This window comes from Caretta caretta, chromosome 11, assembly GCF_965140235.1.
Source record: "Caretta caretta isolate rCarCar2 chromosome 11, rCarCar1.hap1, whole genome shotgun sequence".
Lineage (NCBI taxonomy): Eukaryota > Metazoa > Chordata > Testudines > Cheloniidae > Caretta > Caretta caretta.
In genome coordinates, this window is record NC_134216.1 from 6796839 (window position 1) to 6817066 (window position 20228).

The 20228-nt window shown below is 41.1% G+C and overlaps 1 protein-coding gene across 7 annotated transcripts in view; it reads right to left on the reverse strand.

Moving 5' to 3' along the window:
* The window catches only part of CNTNAP5 (contactin associated protein family member 5), a 426257-nt gene that overhangs the window by 296867 nt on the left and 109162 nt on the right, over window positions 1-20228 (reverse strand). For all 7 annotated transcript variants that reach the window (XR_007359131.2, XM_075117728.1, XM_075117729.1 and 4 more), the window contains exons 2-3: window positions 19281-19391; window positions 10575-10768 (exon numbers count right to left, since the gene is read on the reverse strand). Coding sequence is in view for 6 of the 7 variants with exons in the window: in XM_075117728.1 (XP_074973829.1) it covers window positions 10575-10768; window positions 19281-19391 (305 nt within the window). In the remaining variant the exon portion in view is untranslated. The remainder of the gene's footprint in view (window positions 1-10574; window positions 10769-19280; window positions 19392-20228) is intronic.

A 20228-nucleotide genomic window follows, 5' to 3' on the forward strand; every position in this document is an offset into this window, starting at 1 on the left:
TGCACTTTTCACACACACACACACACACACACACACACCCCTTCCTTGAGGACTTTCTAGGCTTCCTACCATAATCTATCCAAGTGAGACCCATGTCTCTCTTCCTCCCAAGTGGGGGTGGGGTAGACATACCGTTCCTCTGCACCACACTGTGATTTCCCCAGCAGGTGGGATTGGGGTCCAGCACCTGTGATTAATCTTTCTCCAGGAGCAATGACAGGGTATACCAGTTACCAACCAGTCTTCACAAAGCAAAAAAAAAAAAAAAAAAAACATTTTATTCTTAGGGCAAAACAGAAAAAAAAACAAAACAATAAAAATTCCTATATGTATGCTAAAAGCTTACCAGAGGTCACCCATCAGTTTTATGGGCTGTACCCAGAAGGTCCTATCCTATCTGATGAATCAAAAGGTAGGCCCTGTGTCAGTTTAAACAAGGAGGAGTCCTTGTGGCACCTTAGAGACTAACATTTATTTGGGCATAAGCTTTTGTGGACTAGAACCTCCATCATCGGATGCATGGAGTGAAAATACAGGAGCAGGTATAAACACATGAAAGGATGGGGGTTGTTTTACGAAGTGCGAAGTCAGTCTAACGAGATAACTGTCTGTAATGGGCCACTCTCTTACCACTTCAAAAGTTATTTTTCCTCCCTTGGTGTCCTGCTGTTAATTGATTTATCTCGTTAGACTGAGCTCACACTTGGTAAAGCAAGCCCCATCCTTTAATGTATTTATACCTGCTCCTGTATTTTCACTCCATGCATCCAATGATGTAGGTTCTAGCCCACGAAAGCTTATACCCAAATAAGTTTGTTAGTCTCTAAGGTGCCACAAGGACGACTCCTTGTTTTTCTTGATACAGACTAACACGGCTACCCCTCTGAAACCTGCCAGTTTAAACTCATCCTTTTTACATAAATGCCCTTTCTTTATCTGTTGGTCTCTGGAAAAAAACAGTTTCTACCACTATACACAGGTCACCCCAGGGGAGGTATCTCTCTGGAGTTGTTAACAGTTTCAGCCACAAGCCTTAAACCCCATCCCCTGTTTTGAGTTCCTGAAGAAACTATGGTCACTCCCCACCACCATCACACCCTGCCTTAGATTGCATACAATCCCTGACCCACAATGATACATAAACCATTCACAGACTTAATACAATATGGTCCCCCAAAGATACTGCAATATCGGTCTCACACGTTCACCATAATTAACTCGCCAAAACAATTCCACAAATGTGGAAAAAGAAAAGGAGTACTTGTGGCACCTTAGAGACTAACCAATTTGAGCATAAGCTTTCGTGAGCTACAGCTCAGATGTTCCAGCAGAAATAGGAGTTTTACTGCACTTCACTAGATTTACAAATTAATTAAAAATGACCCTCCCCTGGATTGCACTAGCCTAAGGACCCAATGCTGCAAACACTTATGCACCTACTTAATGTTGTACACATGAGGAGTCTCATTGAAGCCAATGGGACAAATCGCATGCTTAACTATATGCACATACATAAGACTTTGCAGGACCTGGGTCAAAACTGGTCTTCTTTTCACCTCTTTGCTATCTCTACCGCTGTCCTCCGCTATGTCCCTCCACAAAGTCATACCCCTGCTGATACGGGAGCCTTCTTCTGTACAGCTTTTATTATCTGGAACAGCTTCCTTCTATTTCTCTACTTCCTAGACTCGTTTTTCTTTCACACGTTAGCTGAGCAAGTCTCTTTTCTCCCTTGCCTAGACACCTTAAGCCCATTCTTCCTCTATTATTCTTTATGCCTTCCCGTGTGCTTGTATTTTAACTATCTAAAGCATTTTGCGATACAGATGTTATCTAAACTAATGCAGGATTGCGTTGCTGCCTGTACTTATGCACAAGAGTTGCAATGCTTTACACAACTTTAACAGACCCCAGCTGTGTTGTGTATGCAAGTAAAGTAAATTCTGAATTATTCAACAGTTAAAAACACTGAAAAAAGCTTTTCTTTTTTCCAAGTAAAAAGATGTATGCTTTTTGTCTCCCAATCAGTAGCCAGCGTGTCCACACACAGCTGATTTATCCATACTGAAAATATAATTGTAAGCCTAGTTTGAGGTGAATCACAAAGTCTCTTCATAACAGGATTATTTAAATATAAATCGGTTTGGAAAACTGGTTTTCAGTGGCTAATCTGTCTTGTCTCTGACTCCAGCTGCAGAATTTTCTAACATCGTGCAGCTCTCTCGTTAATGTTAAACTTGATGGGAGTTGCATGCATGCCCTCAGAGGAGAATAATAAACCTTGTAATCTCTGTAAAGTAAAGAAGGGGATTTTACTGATAATGTGGTCATGTATACTGGTATATAAGAACCAGTCTTATTACTTATTACTGCTAAAGAACCTTTGGGCCCAATTCTCAGATATGCTACGGAACTTTTATGTTATTCTGGCACCATAAAGGGGCCTTGAAGTAGCTGGAAAGGACTTCTCAAGGAGGGGGTCTCACAGACTTCTTCAGAGCTCCTGTGTGGTATCTACATTACCTTAACTCACAACCCCAAATGCAGGCTGTATTTTTGGAGGTGCAGCAGGAATGTACTGCATTACAGTTATTCTAGAGAGTTCAAGAGAGCAGGCAGTTTTCCAAAGACACATCATTAAGGGCACAAGAGCAAACTATTCCACTGCACAGGAAAGACAGGAAGTATGGCAAGAGACCACCTTGGCTTCACCAGAAGATCTTCAATGATCTGAAACTCAACTCAAAAAAGAATCCTACAAAAAGTGGAAACTCGGTTAAATTACGAAGTGTGAATATAAACAGACAACACAAGTCCATAGGGACAAAATTAGAAAGACCAAGGCACAAAATGAGACCCAACTAGCTAGAGACAAAGGGTAAAAAGAAAACATTCTACAAATACATTAGAAGCAAGAGGAAGACAAAAGACAGGGCAGGCCAGTTACTGGGCGGGGGGAGGGGGAAATAACAGCAAAATGTGGAAATATCAGAAGTGCTAAATGACTTTTTTTTGTTTCAGTTTTCACCAAAGAGTTTAGTAGCAATTGGATATTGAATGTAATGAATGCCGGTGAAAATGAGGTAGGATCAGAGACTAAAATAGGGAAAGAACAAGTTAAAAATTGCCTAGACAAGTTAGATGTTATCATGTCTCTAGGGCCTGATGCAATACATCCTAAAATAATCAAGGAGGAGCTGACAGAGGAGATATCTGAGCCATTAGCGATTATCTTTGAAAAGTTATGGAAAACGGGTGAGATTCCAGAGGACTGGAAAAGGGCAAATATAGTGCCAATCTATAAAAAGGGGAATAAAGACAACCCAGGGAATTATAGAGCAGTCAGCTTAACTTCAGTACCCCGAAAGATAATGGAGCAAATAATTAAGCAATTAATGTGCAGACACAGATGATAATATGGTGATAAGTAACAGTCAGAGTGGATTTGTCAAGAATAAATCATGTCAAACCCACTTAATAGCTTTCTTTGACAGGACAACAAGCCTTGTGGATAGGTGAGGAAGCAGTAGATGTGGCATATCTTGACTTTAGTATGGCTTTTGATACTGTCTTGCATGACCTTCTCAAACAAACTAGAGAAATACAACCTAGATGGAGCTACTATACGGTGGGTGCATAACTGGTTGGAAACTGTTCCCAGAGAGTAGTTATCAGTGGTTCACAGTCAAGCTGGAAGGTCATGTCAAGTGGAGTCCAGCAGGGATCAGTTATGGGTCCGGTTCTGTTCAATATCTTCACAGTTACTCAGATAATGGCATAGAGAATACATTTATAACACTTGAAGATGATACCAAGCTTGGAGGAGATGCAAGTGCTTTGGAGGATAGGATTAACATTCAAAATGATCTGGACAAACTATCTGAAGTAAACAGGATGAAAATCAGTAAGGACAAATGCTAAGTACTCCAGTTAGGAAAGAACAATTAGTTGCAAACCATGGTGGATAAAAATCAATGTTTAAAAAAAATCAGATTTTTTTTTATTTAAACTGGATTTTTTTGATCAAATGCTTTTTGAGCAAAAAACCTATCTAAAGATAAAGATATATCTTTGAGCTATGTCGTCTCATCATGGTAGGGATTATAAATTCTAATTCTATAGTATGAGACAATATATTTATGTAATGTTTAAGAAAAGTTTTGTAAATGAGTTCCAATAGTTCATGGATTAGGGACCCAATCTTATGGGGTTCAACAGGCTTCTGTATAGATTATTTAGGTTAATCTTTTTATCTACCCAATGGGACTCAGTGCTCAGTCTAGAAGATACCATCAGAGATGTTTAGTTTTGCAGTTCTCAAACTGTGGATTTGTGTCTCCAGAGGTAACATGCTCGTTAACAGCAAAAATATTTAGAAATAAATATATAAATATATAGAGGTGAGAAATAACAGACCTCAACTCTATTGTCCCTCCGCAACTTTGTGTACACAGAGTCAATCCCTTACCTCTCTCTAAAAGTGCGAAGATTCAAAAGGTTCAATGAATAGAAGATTGTTGGGGGCGGAACATATCTGGACAAGTCATCTAGAGATAAATGTGAGAAGCGAGAGACATATGCTTGTTTTATTAAAATATTATATGTTTGCTGTTGAAGAAAAAAATCCAGAATGTTGTTGTTTTAGTTAAATAAAACTATTTAAATGTCTGTCTGGTGATGTTCTCCTCCTAATACAGCATGGCAAGAGAATCCACCAAATATTAAAGATTGACCTGTTGAATTGGAGGCAGTTCACCTCCCAATGACTTCATAAATATCTTCAATTACCTTTGCCAAATGAAATAACTAAACAATCATTCATTCTCTGATATAGCTATAAAACTAATCTGAAAAGTTTTCAAAAATAAATAATTGTTTACAAATGTATAGTGTGTACCTTCTAAAAATGAAACCTACATCTATCTCTGAGTAGTGAAGAATATGTATTAAGGTTATAACAACCAACAAGAATGCACTTTTATGTAGAAAACCATGATTAAACTGAGTCTTCCTGACTAGTGATTTAAATCATGATTTAAAATAAATTTGGATTTAAATCAAATCCACCCTGTTGCAAACACATACAAAATGGGAAATGACTACCTAGGAAGGAGTACTGTGGAAAGGGATGTGGGGTTCATAGTGGATCACAAGCTAAATGAGAGTCAACAGTGTAACACTGTTGCAAAAAAAGAAAACATCAGACTGGGATGTATTAGCAGGACTGTTGTAAGCATTACACAAGAAGTAATTATTCCACTCTATTCTGAACTGATTAGGCCTCAACTTGAGTATTGTGTCCAGTTCTGGATGTCACATTTCAGGAAAGACGTGGACAAATTCGAGAAAGTCCAGAGAAGAGCAACAAAAATTAGTAAAGGCCTAGAAAATATGAGGGGGCAAGGGATAGAAGGGACACAGAGAGGAAAGGAGAGCAGCAGAATACAGACCCTGGACTTCAGAAAAGCAGACTTTGACAACCTCAGGGAACTGATGGGCAGGATCCCCTGGGAGAATAACATGGGGGGAAAGGAGTCCAGGAGAGCTGGCTATATTTTAAAGAATCCTTATTGAGGTTACAGGGACAAACCATCCCGATGTGTAGAAAGAATAGTAAATATGGCAGGCGACCAGCTTGGCTTAACAGTGAAATCCTTGCTGATCTTAAAACACAAAAAAGAAACTTACAAGAAGTAGAAGATTTGACAAATGACGAGGGAAGAGTATAAAAATACTGCTCGGGCATGCAGGAGTGAAATCAGGAAGGCCAAATCAAACCTGGAGTTGCAGCTAGCAAGAGATGTTAAGAGTAACAAGAAGGGTTTGGGACTATTCAGAAAAGCTGGACGAGCACAAGTCCATGGGGCCGGATCCGCTGCATCTGAGAGTGCTAAAGGAGTTGGGGGATGTGATTGCAGAGCCATTGGCCATTATCTTTGAAAACTCATGGCAATAGGGGAAGGTCCCGGACAACTGGAAAAAGGCTAATGTAGTGCCTATTTTTAAAAAAGGGAAGGAGGAGGATCCTGGGAACAACAGGCCAGTCAGCCTCACCTCAGTCCCTGGAAAAATCATGGAGCAGGTCCTCAAGGAATCAATTCTGAAGCACTTAGAGGAGAGGAAAGTGATCAGGAACAGTCAGCATGGATTCACCAAGGGCAAGTCATGCCTGACGAATCTAATTGCAGCTGTATTTGAGGTACAGTCTTGCACACATAGCAATTCATAAAGTCAGATTCCAGCCTTCAGACTTGCTGTACCACAAGCTAAATGCTGGAATATATCTGGTGCCCTTTTAAAAGTGGGTGGATACTGTAATTAAACTATGTTGGGGTAAATGGAGCTACCGGTCTTCATAATGCCTGCCTAGATCAGGTGGGCAGGCAATGAACAGAGTCTTGGCTATCTGCCCCTCTCGCACTTGCTGGCCAGAGCAGTAAAGGAGGAACCAGGTAATTGTCTTCTATGACAAGATAACTGGCTCTGTGGATGAGGGGAAAGCAGTGGATATGTTATTCTTTGACTTTAGCAAAGCTTTTGACACAGTCTCCCACAATATTCTTGCCAGCAAGTTAAAGTAGTATGGGCAGGATGAATAGACGATAAGGTAGATAGAAACCTGGCCAGATTGTCGGGCTCAACGGGTAGTGATCAGTGGCTCCATGTCTAGTTGGCAGCCGGTGTCAAGTGGAGTACCCCAAGGGTCAGTCCTGGAGCCGGTTTTGTTCAATATTTTCATTAATGATCTGGAGGATGGCGTGGATTGCACCCTCAGCAAGTTTGCAGATGACATTAAACTGGGAGGAGAGGTAGATACGCTGGAGGGTAGGGATAGGATACAAAGGGACCTAGACAAATTAAAGGATTGGGCCAAAAGAAATCTCATGAGGTTCAAGAAGGACAAGGGCAGAGTCCTGCACTTAGGACGGAAGAATCCCACGCACTGATACAGACGAGGGATCAAATGGCCAGGCAGCAGTTCTGCAGAAAAGGACCTAGGGGTTACAGTGGAAGAGAAGCTGGATATGAGTCAACAGTGTGCCCTTGTTGCCAAGAAGGCCAATGGCATTTTGGGCTGTATAAGTAGGGGCTTTGCCAGCAGACCGAGGGACGTGATCGTTCCCCTCTATTCGACATTGGTGAGGCCTCAACTGGAGTACTGTGTCCAGTTTTGGGCCCCACACTATAAGAAGGATGTGGAAAAATTGGAAAGCGTCCGGCGTAGGGCAACAAAAACGATTAGGGGACTGGAACACATGACTTATGAGGAGAGGCTGAGGGAACTGGGATTGTTTAGTCTGCAGAAGATAAGAACGAGTGGGGATTTGATAGCGGCTTTCAACTACCTGAAAGGGAGTTCCAAAGAGGATGGATCTAGACCGTTCTCAGTGGTAGCAGATGACAGAATGAGGAGTAATGGTCTGAAGTTGCAGTGGGGGAGGTTTAGGTTGGATATTAGGAAACACTTTTTCACTAGGAGGGTGGTGAAACACTGGAATATGTTACCTAGGGAGATGGTGGAATCTCCTTCCTTAGAAGTTTTTAAGGTCAGGCTTGACAAAGCCCTGGCTGGGATAATTTATTTGGGGATTGGTCCTGCTATGAGCAGGGGGTTGGACTAGATGACCTCCTGAGGTCCCTTCCAACCCTGATAGTCTATGAAATCAATGACTTGTGGGGAAAGACTGACAACATTGGGTTTGTTTAGTCTGGAGAAGGGAAGACTGAGAGGGCACATGATAAGTTTTCAAGTCCATAAAAGGTTGTTAAAATTGTTCTCTTTAACCTCTGAGGATAGGACAAGAAGCAATGGGCTTAAATTGCAGCAAGAACAGTTTAGGTTGGATATTAGGCAAAACTTCCTAACTGTCAGGGTGGTTAAACACTGAAATAAATTGCCTAGGGAGATTGTGGAATCTCGCATTGTCTAACCTTCTCTTAAAAATCTCCAAACACCTTTCTGGGATAGACTAGAGGATTATGTCTACACTAGCATGTTTGTCAGTAAAACTTACGTTGCTCAGTGGTGTGAAAAAGAACACCCCCGACTGACATAAGTTACGCCGACAGAAGCACCAGTCTGGATAGTGCTATGTCGGTGGGATACGCTCTCTTGCCAACATAGCTACCACCACTCGTTGGGATGGTTTAATTACATAAACAGGAGATCTTTCTCCTTTCTGCATAGAGTTGCTTCATGGAATATCCTACAGCGGTGCAGGTGGTCCAGTATAGCTTTGCTGCTGTAAGGTCTCTAGTGCAGATATAAATTAAGTCCTGCCTTGACTGCAGGGGACTGGACTAGAAGACCTCTCCAGGCCCCTTCCAGTCCTATGATTCTATGCTTACCCAGGACCATAAGAGACCCTGAAACCAGAGCCTGAATTAGAGCAGCCTCTGTCTCCTGCATTTGTCATAACCTCTTTTGGGTTTCACTTTCCGCAGGGTTCATGCTCCTTGAGTTTACAGGATAAACAACCGAAACACTCAAGGAGAAACTCAATGCCAATCACCAAGTTTCACTTGATTTCGGATCAAAATCATGCAAAAATATTTCTTGATTTCACTATTTCAACCAGAAGCTGTAAAAGTTCTTGAACCTTAGTGAGATTTTCTATTAAGCAAGGCTGAACGTTGAGTCTGTAATGAAATGGCAAACCAAACATGTTTCATATCATTTAGATTTTTGTTGTGGGTATTTTGTATAGCTCTTGTTCAAACAATAAAGTTTAGTGAATCTGTAACTTAATCTGAGTTTCTTCTTATACCCTGGGAATGGGGACCTAAACCTGCATCACATCATAAACATTTGAGTTTAGGAAGCTATCATGCAGCAGGAAAATACCAAAACCATTTTCTTCTTCTTACCCAAAATCTATTTCACATTTCCATTCTATAAAAATAATCTCATATTTGTTCTAAAATTGTTTGCACCACAAAACTTCATAACATTGCCCTTCAGATAGGAAGTCTGCAGACCTACTGAGGTTTTGGAAGTTGTGTCACAAGGTTTTTCCTGGAAACACCTTCACACCCGATTATTTAGTAACGTGAGAAAGTTCAGCTCCTTCATAAATCCTGATCTACTGCTAAATGCCTGCTGGGCATATTCTTATTGTGGTACGCAAGACTCAGTGCCAGATCAGAAACTCTCTAAATTGGATCCTTAGGGCATGAAGATTTGCTACTGTAAATTTTACCAGCTGTCTTAAGTTCCTCTTTTAGAAGAAAACTTTACTAAAGGAAAAACTGGTTCTAAGTTTTTGAAAAGGAGGCCAGTTCAGTCCTAACAAATCATGTTAAAAAAAATCATTTCTTGAAATGCAAATTAATTTACACTTATGAAAAATAACCCTTTATAAAATACCAAACCAACAGTAGGAGGGCAGGAAACATTGAATAATTTTGGATTCTTGGAGAAACTTAAGATGGTCCAAACACCGGACCCAAATCTTTCAATGTTCAAAGTCCAAACATAGATCAAAAGCCTGAATTTTGCAAATTTTGCACTTATTTCACTCCACTTGAAAAGGAGTGGTTTAACTGATTTGAATGGAGTCTTCTTGATTTATGTAATTGTGAGAGGAGAATCAGGCCTAAATTTTACATTTTAAGCCCATCTTTTGTTTATAAGTTTTCTAACTGTAAGCACAGAGCATAAATAACTTTCTCCAAGTCACACAGTGAAACAGTGGAAATGAAATTTGGGTAACCGTTTCCTTTCTTTTAATATTGTGCATGCTTCTATATTTCCTGGCTTTATCCAGAAGTGGATGTGAAATACAGACATAACACTATTTCTACTGCAGCCCCGCTCATCTGTAATCACCAAATTCTGGAAATTTCATGGAATAACCTGCTCTTGTGACATTTACAAGATGGTTCCTTCAGTAAAATGTTCCAAAGAAGCTGAGGTGTGTATCTGAACTTTTGAAGTTCACTCATCACATAGCTGAACCTTATCCTTTATTTTCAGAGTATATTTTACTGAGCATCAGCACACATTGTAGTACTATGTAGGACAGTGATCCCATTGTGAATGGTAGAGCAAGTAGAGGAAAAACATATATAATAGTTTAGACAAAAATTCATATATGACGGGAAGGATTTTTGCAAAGTCCTTTCTACTTTTCCAGGCAATATTTTACTCCGTATCGGCGTTTCTGATGAGATTTTACTTCATTCAACTAATAGCCCCTAAGCTGGTTTAATTACCGCAACATAGCCCAATTGCAAAGTCCACCATGCACAAAAGCATAAGGAAGATTCTCACTTCCCTGAGCGTTCACGTAGCCTGAAGCACAATCTAGCTCTCAGTCCGTAATGCAACATGATACAGAGAATCAGTGGTCTAATGGGGATTAGAATAGTCATTGTGTGTTGGAGTCCCCAGTCTCACCGCTAAACCATTCTGCTTCCAAATCTATTCCAAAGTAGGAACTTGTTAAAATAAAGAAAAAACTGTTTGCCCAAACCCCAAACTAGCCTTAAGCTAAACATCAGGGGCCAAGTCTGACTGAAATTTGCCAAGTTCAATTGTAACAACTGATCTGGAAAAAAAAGCTTAGACATACCCAGATGCTGTCTTCTTGTCTGTACTGTTTCCAGTTGCGTCCTGTATCGCTGAACATTAGAATGTAGCTTGTTATCCAGTCAGAGCTTCCGTACCTGCCTTGGGTGGCGACTGCTGTAATCTCAACTCTGTCTCCCAGATCAATCTGAAGCCATTGTTGCGGATTAGATTCCAATGGGGACCAACCACCAGCTCCTAGGAGAGATCAGAGACAGGTGGCATAGGAGTTCAACACTGGCACCCAAATGGTTATTAATAAAACTAATTTAATCTTGTAATTTTAGTTTATTACAAGCTTGTCCCAACATTACTGAAATTTAAGGTACACTTACAATTATTTCCATATATAGGATGCTTGGCAAATATAATAGCTCATGTGTTTATGGTTTTAGTTGCTTATTTAATTAAATGGAAAGTTCACATTAATTAAGGAAATTCCTAGGCAATCTCTGATTTCTCTCAACCAGTGACAGTCACAAGGCATCAAAAAAGAGGATTACATCTTCTTAGTCATAAAACGCATTTATTACCGCATTTATTATTGCGACGTGTATTTGTACAGATTCTGGGATGCAGCTTTATAGTTCCTGTTTTGTTTTAACATTCTCTTCTATTTTCTTTTATAGCAAGATTTGAAAGATGCACATAAGAGAGTTAGCTACTGTGATTTGTATCTTGTATAGAATACTTGATTGCTGTCTTTAATTGCAAATTGTAAATATACTACAAATGGTAGGTTGTAAAAGTAGAGATAATTTGGTCAAAATTCAACCAACCAACAAGAGGGCCTTCTCAAAGAACAAGACACTGCCCCCTTCTATAATATAACAGTTTGGTATAGACATGATCTTTATCTTAAAAAAAAAAACCCACCAAATTTAGTAAGATATATTACAAAGAGATCTGGTTGTGTAAAAATGTGAGGATGTTCTTTATTCAGGATATTCCAAAGAGGATTGATGCTTATGGATGTGTTAGCAAAGCTATAAACTAAACCATAAAAATTGGACTCTTAGGAAAAAGAAAAACCTTCACTTTTAAGCCCCAACAAAAAATTCTAGAAATATCCTTACTGGAATGGATTTCTTTATAAACAAACACTGTATAGTCTTCATTCTTTACACTTTAATGAGAGTGTTTATGGTTAGAAATGTTCTACAGAAGGTATTCGGGTTTTTTTTAACTCATTTACTCTTAAAAGGCATTGTTGTCAGGATGGTACAAGCTTCCACTCACATGCTCATTCACAAATATTTGGTATCTGAATGCAAGCCGTTCATATAACTTCCCGACACCATTGTTATATGAACAGTAAGATGTTTTAGGTACGAATATAGAAAGGTAATTTGATATTGTCACCAGTTACTAATAAAAGAAGCAATTTGAGTATAACAATATTTATATTAATTGGAAAATAGTTTGCTATCCGCCAATGCTTAAGCAATTCCTTAGCAAACTTGAAAGACAAGAAGAAACTCTCCAAGGATGGTAAGAAGAAAAGACTATCTTCTTTGATGACCATTTAACTTTAAAGACGCTTTACTCATCATTTCAATTTCATGAAGACTATTTTAAGAGCTGAAAGACTTTCATATGAACCCAACAGAAACAATTTCAACTCCTATTAAATGCTCATGGACCTAAAAGGGTATCTAAGAAAATGGACTGAATAAAAAAAGAGCGAAAATTAACTCTGAAGATGTTCTGAGGATTTCCAGCCATGAAGACAAGAGCAATACAACCATACATTTGAGGAACAATTACAACCCTGCTACATATGCATTAGCACACTGCACAATCAGGAGCTGAAAATGCTACCAATATGACCATCCCAGGAAAACGCTGAGCTCATAAAAGGTGACAGTGGCTGATAACTGAATTCAGCCATCTCTCTGAAAGAGAAAAGGAGTACTTGTGGCACCTTAGAGACTAACCAAGTTATTTGAAAGAGGAGCATCTTCCCGCATTCCAGTGAGTATATGGAAAAAGAAGTGTATATATTCCTCTGACTGAGACATGCATACTGATGCTTATCTGCTCTCTTGCTTACTTTTATTAGATGCGTATACAGGTTTACTTCCTTACACACACTTACACGCTCAGCATTCAGCTCAGCTCAGCCTGCTGGTCTATTCTTTACAAGCACTCAAGCAGCAACAAGATAGCTCACAACACAGCACTAGGGAGCAGCAACCTCCCAGCCCAGCACTACTTCTGGAGGGGATGACATCCTCAAAATGGTCTTTGCTGCTACACCCCCACTTCTTGACACACCAACACCTGCTCCACACACCATCCTTAGAGCTGCCCCAGAAAGCACAGCGCCTCAGACAAGGAATTCCCTCAAGGCTTCCTCCTTGTTCCAGGCAGGTAGTAATTTGCTCTTCACCTGTAGCAACAGTAAATTACAACGCCCCTGCACTGGGGCAGACCCAAAGCATTTCCCTGCCTCTCCCCACTCACCTGCTCAAGTTAAGGAATAGACAGGCTCACAGCACCTGCTTTCTTCTGCAGGGCTGGACCCAACGTCCAGGCAGCCCAAATATATACCAGGTGGTGCAGGGGTTGCCAAGGTAAATATTTTCTCTCTTCCTGAACACAAGCAGCATCTATTTAAGTGAGTGGCCTGAAGACAGATTGCCAAGCACTGCCAGAAAGGCTATGCATGTACATTTCTATTCCCCACATTATTCACCGGGGATTCTCCCCCCTCCCGCGTATTGAAATATATAATTCATAGGCACATTTGGAGTGTGGCACTTCCTCTTCTGCCATCTGGTCTGCCACTCTCTTGTGACACACACACTCCAGGGAGCATATGCCAGCAGTTATGCACAAGAAAATTTAAGTAGAGTGTACAGCACGCGCTGCAATGTGGGGGATGAAATATGAGTAGAGGGGGGTTAAAACTCCTCTGGAAACTCTGCTGCAGGCATATTTAGATGAATCTCTTTTATTAACAGTGCCGGATAATTATAAACTAGACAGAATGTGGCATTTATTACACCCTGTCTATTTAGACATTCTTTGATGGCGTTCTCTAAAGTGGTAAAATATGCATGAGATCACCATGTCTCCCATATTAAAATGAGAAGGATGAGATGATTAATGAACTTTCCGTGGGCTTAGCAGTTTACAGCATCACAACTAAGAAGAATATTCGTCCCCCACTCCTCCTGCCCAACTCCCATTGGCTTTGATGGGAGTTCTGTGCACATATTGGAGGAAAAACAGAATATGCCGATCTGCTTCTTGTTTCTGCACAGCTCCAGCATTATTTCTCTATCATTCATAGCAAGTTGGAGGTGGGCAGAAAGGACTAGGGGTAAAGGGTCTCATCGGCTTCTGTGCCAAAGGAGCCTGATACATGAGCTCATGTTCTCCATGGCAACAAATTATAATGCTAGAGAGACACCGGCTGTAGGATCATATGGTTCCCAGGCTGGAGTCCCAAAAATAAACTGAAAAGAACTAATACAGCAAAACGTACAAACAGTAAAAAATTAATTGTTGTGAAAACGGCATTAAAAAACCCCAGTGTTCTGCAATCGGTGTGTTTTGGTTTTGTTTTTTTAATTTTACATGGAGCTGCTTGTTATAAAGTAACACAAATGCTTGCCCTTCATCTTGAGCATCTTGCAAGAAGCTCAGTGGGCTTTACATTGTGCTGCAAACTCTTGGACTTCCTGCTGAAAGTAAGTGCTTCCCTGCTGCACAGCCGTACTTTAATGCCCAGATCAAAACACCTGCCATAAAACAAATCACATTTGACAAAAAAAGATATTTCTTCTAAGCTACAATTATCTACATCAAGAGCTCCAGGCTGAGAGTTTATAGGGCTCTGAAGAAGCCTAGTCTTATTATAGCAATTAGTCCTTTTTCATCTATTTATTTGTTTACGGTAAACAAAAATTCCATTTGGTAAATCCGTTCCAGAAATCAGATTTACCAGAATTACCTGGATCAGAATTATATTGACTACTTTAATAGATCCAACATAGCTTTAGCAGCATTTGGATTGAGCCCCTTCACTCAAACTAACATTTGGATTGAGCCCCTTCACAAAAAAAGCCATTTTATCCAGGGATTTTTACTGTAACATTTCAGTTCTGCCAGTCTTTTTAACAATAGCCTTTCACTATTTATTCAATAGCCTTCAATTTATTGTTGTCTATTACAACTCCAAGCTGATAATTTTACAAGCTTTCTACTAATGTAGATCTGGGTCACACTTTGTTTCCATATGTTGCACGCCTCTTTGTAGTAAAATATATTAATCAGGCTGCTATTAAATACATGTGCAAATTGCAACACTGTTCCTTGCTACTCTGAATACCTGTAGGTATTCTGAAATGCACGGTATATGCTTATTTTTACAAGAACTGTAGTGTGATAGATAGAATTATATTTAATCCTTTATATTGCATGTATTTATCCAAAGGGGGGGAATATTTTTAAATAAATGCATGTTTCTTGAAAGCTCTAGAAACTGAAGTTCTGTGTTTTTTTTGTTGAGAGATGGTTTCAGTGGTCACCATCACAAACTCAACCTTTGCCTATAGTTATTTTCTATGAACAAATAGTTTGGATCCTAAATATAAGGACACAGATCATTAGTCAGTATAAATAAGTGCAACTTTATGGATTACAATGGAGTACACCTCTACTTACCTCAGCTGTGGAGGTACACCTATATCTACCTCAGCTTTGGATCTGGCCCAAAGGATTTAGGAAATTGTGATGCAGTACCTGGGGGAATATTATCTTTGTAAATAATCCCCAAGGTACAGTTTATGGGTACTGCTAGAACAAGCTCCTCAGCCCTGGGACAGGAATGTAGTTTAGTCTCTGCTAAATTTTGCTCTCCGTTACACACGTACAATTCTGTGGAAGTCAGTCAAAGAGTACAGATATAACCAAGGGCAGCTCCCAGCCTCTATGTTCTTCATTCAGGTGAAATTCACCCCTGTGCAGGGATCACACCTCATGGACTAACAACAACAACATAAACCCCATGTAAGCTTTCAAAAATATGATTTGTTTTTTTCATAGGCCCTGATCAGGACTTTGAGTCAAGAGTGAATTTCACATCCTCTACTCTTTTGCTATCACCAAGAACGGTGCCTACGAGGAGGGTGGTTTTCATGATGTTACACTGTAGGTCTAATTAGAGCTGAACTGACGCCTCCAAATATTCAGCATCATGTATTTGTTTTTAACAGAGCTATATTTCCTGCCTCAGCTAACAATCACATTTAAGCTGGTTTCTTTTCAATATCATTACCATAACTTTAAATCCCCCCCAAGTAATGACAAGGGTGCAGCTACACCACACTGGGGCAGACTCAGAATCAATTGCGGATCAGAGAAGCACAATCCTTCCCCTGCTGGCCCCTCACTCTGGAGGAGGAATGAACTACTTCATCCCATTTCACAGAGTATCTTATTCCCCAGAGTGCCTGGCCAGCTACTCTAGATGGTGAGTTGGGGAGGGACGTGGAGGTAGAGCCTCCTCTCCCTCCACATCCCTTGTGTGGAACTGGGGTTGCATCTGCACCATGTCTGAATTGTGGATGATGTTATGAAATCGTGTCATGAAATTACTGTGTTACATTCAGTCTATATGTATGTGGACCCCCCATGAGTTAGCAGGGCTGTGTTATGTCTTTGACAGGTCAGAGACCGTGGCAAAGGATCAGCGCTCAATGATCATGTGAAAAAGTTGTCTCAAGGAAAGATATTGCCTCACCCACTGGTCTCTCTCATATCCAGAGACCAGCACGGTCACAACTCCTCTGCAATATTCAAAGTAAAACACTTTGGGACACTAGGTTTTCTACACCTGAGAGGGGACGCTCCCTCCCCTTGTCTGAAGGGGCGGCGATTGGAGTAATGGAGAATTACAGTAACTCCTCACTTAATGTCGTCCCAGTTAACGTTGTTTTGTTGTTACATCCCTGATCTATTAGGGGACATGCTAGTTTAAAGTTGTGCAATGCTTTGTTATAACGTTTGGTAACAGCCTGCTTTGTCCACTGCTTGCAGGAAGAGCAGCTCGTTGGAGTTAGCGGGTGGGGGCTTGGAACTAGGGTGGGCCGGCAGCCCCACATCAGCTCCCCTAAGTTCCCTGTGTGGCACCCGCCCAGCAGGCTATCAATTGCCGGGCAGTTCAGCTGTCCCTCCCCCCACTGCCATGTGCTGCTCCTGCCCTTTGCCTTGGAGCTGCTCCCGGGAGCCTCCTGCTTGCTGGGGAGGGGGAAAGAGTGCTGCTGATGTCAGTGTGTCCCCCTCCCCTGCTCCTGCCCCGCATCTCCACAGAGCAGGGTTGGGGGGGGTGGGAAATAGGTCTCAGGATGGAGGGAGCTTGCTGGCAGCAGCTGCTGTCTCAACTTGCTGGTCTACTTAAAAAGGCAATGTACTTAGAGTGTGGTCGGCGTACTTAAAGGGGTAATGCGTGTCTCTCTCTCACACACACACACACACACACCCACCCTCCACTGGCACTTTGGAAAGTAGAAGGAGTGGTGTGCTCCCGTGGGATAGTATGGGTTCATCATCACGTTCAGTTTCCGCAGGAAATGTTTGCAGCCACTGTCACGCATCTATTGTGTCTCCTTCCTCCATTTTTGCTGCCTTGTAGAGTGTGAGGCTACATTAACAACAACGTGTTAACCTTTGAGGGCTCAGTCAAGTGCTAGATCATCATTTAGCAGCAAGGCATTCCCTGGGGAACATCCCACCCTCTGACTCCACCACCACAACCAAGCTTCACAATCATATTTGCTATGTACAGTATTAAATTGTTTAAAACTTATAGAGTGCGTGCGTGCGTATAAAATGTCTTTTGTGTGGCAAAAAAAATTTCCTTGGAACCTAACCCCCTCCCCATTTATATTAATTCTTATGGGGAAATAAGATGTGCTTAACATCGTTTCGCTTAAAGTACCGTTTTCCAGAAACATAACTACAATGTTCAGCGACAAGTTACTGCACCATAAGGCAAAACAAAAGAACAGGTGACCCCAGCAGGAGCCTATAAAAGGACTCCCGGGAGGAGCTGGTGAGAGACCCATTTTGCACCAGATTAAGATGAGAGAGGGTGCTGAAGGGGCAGTGTAGACAAAGGGGTGGAGGACCCCACCTGTCCGCCTGATGCAACACAAATGACTTCCCAAGGGAAGGGGAAGCAAGAGAGGGACATTGTGTTTAAGATGTTTTATTGTTTTGTAAGTAAAAGAGCATTAAAATGATAGACCGAACAATGTGTGTGTCTCCGTACTGCTTCACAGCTACTACATGCCCTGATGGAAAACTTTAAACCAGAATTGTCACACTTTTGAGGGGGGAAGAGTTGGCAGAGGGGTGTTTTTACGTACTGGGGAGCCTGAAAGGTCAGTGCTGTGCCCAGAGAGGCTAGACAGTAGGGAAACAAGATCCAACACTTAAGGTTTCTTGCCAGACTGACGTCTGTCTTTTAGCTGAGTGGATTCTTCAACCTTCTGTATGTTGGGCAACTGCCACAACTTCCTTTCCCGCTGTTTATTGAGACGCACTCTCATTGAGTAAAAGTTGAGATATTGCACTCCGATTTAATACCTCTCCAATCTCTGAACATCTGTATATACTGCAAAAACCTTTTATGGCAGCTAGTAGAGTGCATCCAAATAGGCGTCCTTGTAAAGCTACTCTGAAGAGAGGCAGATAAACATGGCTTGGTATAGGACAAAAATAGCAAGCCTGAGATTTCTAAGAAAGAAAAATGAACCTTATTTCTTTTCCATAAAGATCTCCTGTCTTAAAAGACTAACCCCCTGAAAATTGGAACCGAGACCAAGTCAAGGGGCTTTAGTCTAAGGACAGTAGACAGCAGGGGGGAAGCCACACCACAGCATGTGACTCAGGGCAATGCTAACCCATATAGCAAGTACAAATCTGGAGAACTGCAGAAGATTAAGGTTTAGGGTTAGTCAGAGAGATAGCCTGCTTCTCCCTGATAGCATGGAGTTTGGTCCTTGTGGATTCCCACTGTGTTTAAACCTACTAGCCATACCTCAGGACAATCCTCACTTCCCCTTCCATGCTTCAGGGTGGAGAGCGAAAATGAAGGTCTCCCCTGCAGGGCAATGACCTGTGAAGCTGTTGTTCTCCACTGGAATTTCCAATGGAACTTTTAAGCCTAATAGACTGGGGTCCTGACCTATGACTATGGTTCCTAGGCGCAATGACAAGAAAAAGAAAAAGAAAAAGAAAAAGAAAAAGAAAAAGAAAAAGAAAAAGAAAAAGAAAAAGAAAAAGAAAAAGAAAAAGAAAAAGAAAAAGAAAAAGAAAAAGAAAAAGAAAAAGAAAAAGAAAAAGAAAAGAAAGAGGACTGATACTGGACAACTGGATTTGGGAACCATGCAGCAGATTCAACAGGCTACTTTGTCCTGGGACAACAGGACCTACAGTAGAAAGCAAAAGAAACTAAAGCAGTCTATCTGAACGTCCACTTGAGTGGCCCTAAGCATCTGCAGTAAATTTCCACTGAATTTGAGGCTTTCCCCAAACCTTAATGAGTTACTTTCAACTAATAATTCACCTCAGATTGTAAGAGACGATTCCAGGCAGGCAGGCTAGCCCTAAACAGTGCACAAGCTTCTACCCAAATTAATTAGTCACTAAAGCTGTAATAAAAACTGTGGTGGGCTTTTCACCCAGGTGACCTTACCATCCCGTCTGTTGAGCTTGGCGAAGCTGGGACTCTGAACGCTGAAGAGCTCAGAGGAGCTGTCAAAGGCTGTTAGAGGCAATGAGGATAGTAGTGCATCATCACAATTATCTATAAAACAAAAGAGAAATAAACAGAATGTCAGATAAAAAGTAGGAAGAATTTTGCTCAGTTGGACTTTTTGGGGGGGAAAAAAAAACACCACAAACCTATAAGATCTTTAACAAATGATAACTATTTATTGAGCTGACATTGTGAGCAGATCAGTATGGTTAATGGATCATCCGAGAGGGTTCTACAAGGAAATCTGAACGAGCAGTTACTTAAGTTAGCAGCCAAACTCCCAGTCTTTAACTGTCATGATTGCCCTCTGGTTTTGGTGATCCCAACTTGAGACTGATTTCCAGAAGTGTGGACTATGCCACAACTCTAACTGAAGTCAATGAAAGCTGAAATTGCTCAGCACCTCTGAAAACCAGGCCTTATGTGCCTCAAGTTGGGACCACCAAAAATAGACAACTTTTGAATATTTGAGCTTCTGTACCTACTTTGCTTTGGATGACTACAAGCGAGTGAGGGAGGAAGAGTGCTGGTTTGCCTATGGAAGAACCACCTTTCTACTATAAAACTGACAGGGTTTGTTGGATACCAAAGATGTACCAGTCCAGAGGCAATCCATTGGGTGGTGGGGAAAGTCTCAAGGAAACACCTCCAACTTTGGTTGAGCTATTGGAGAGTACATGGAAATACTTGGTGGAATTTGAAGACTGTCTCAGTCCATCAATAACTGAAAGGCAAATTGATTTTCCCCACACTCATTGTGTGGTAAAATTCAACAGTTCCCATAGAAGACTGTCGCAATGCCCCCCCACCAATCCCTGAGCCAACACACACAGGAGAGTGCTTGGTTTCTCCATTAGCAAAAGACCCTCATAAACACACATATGG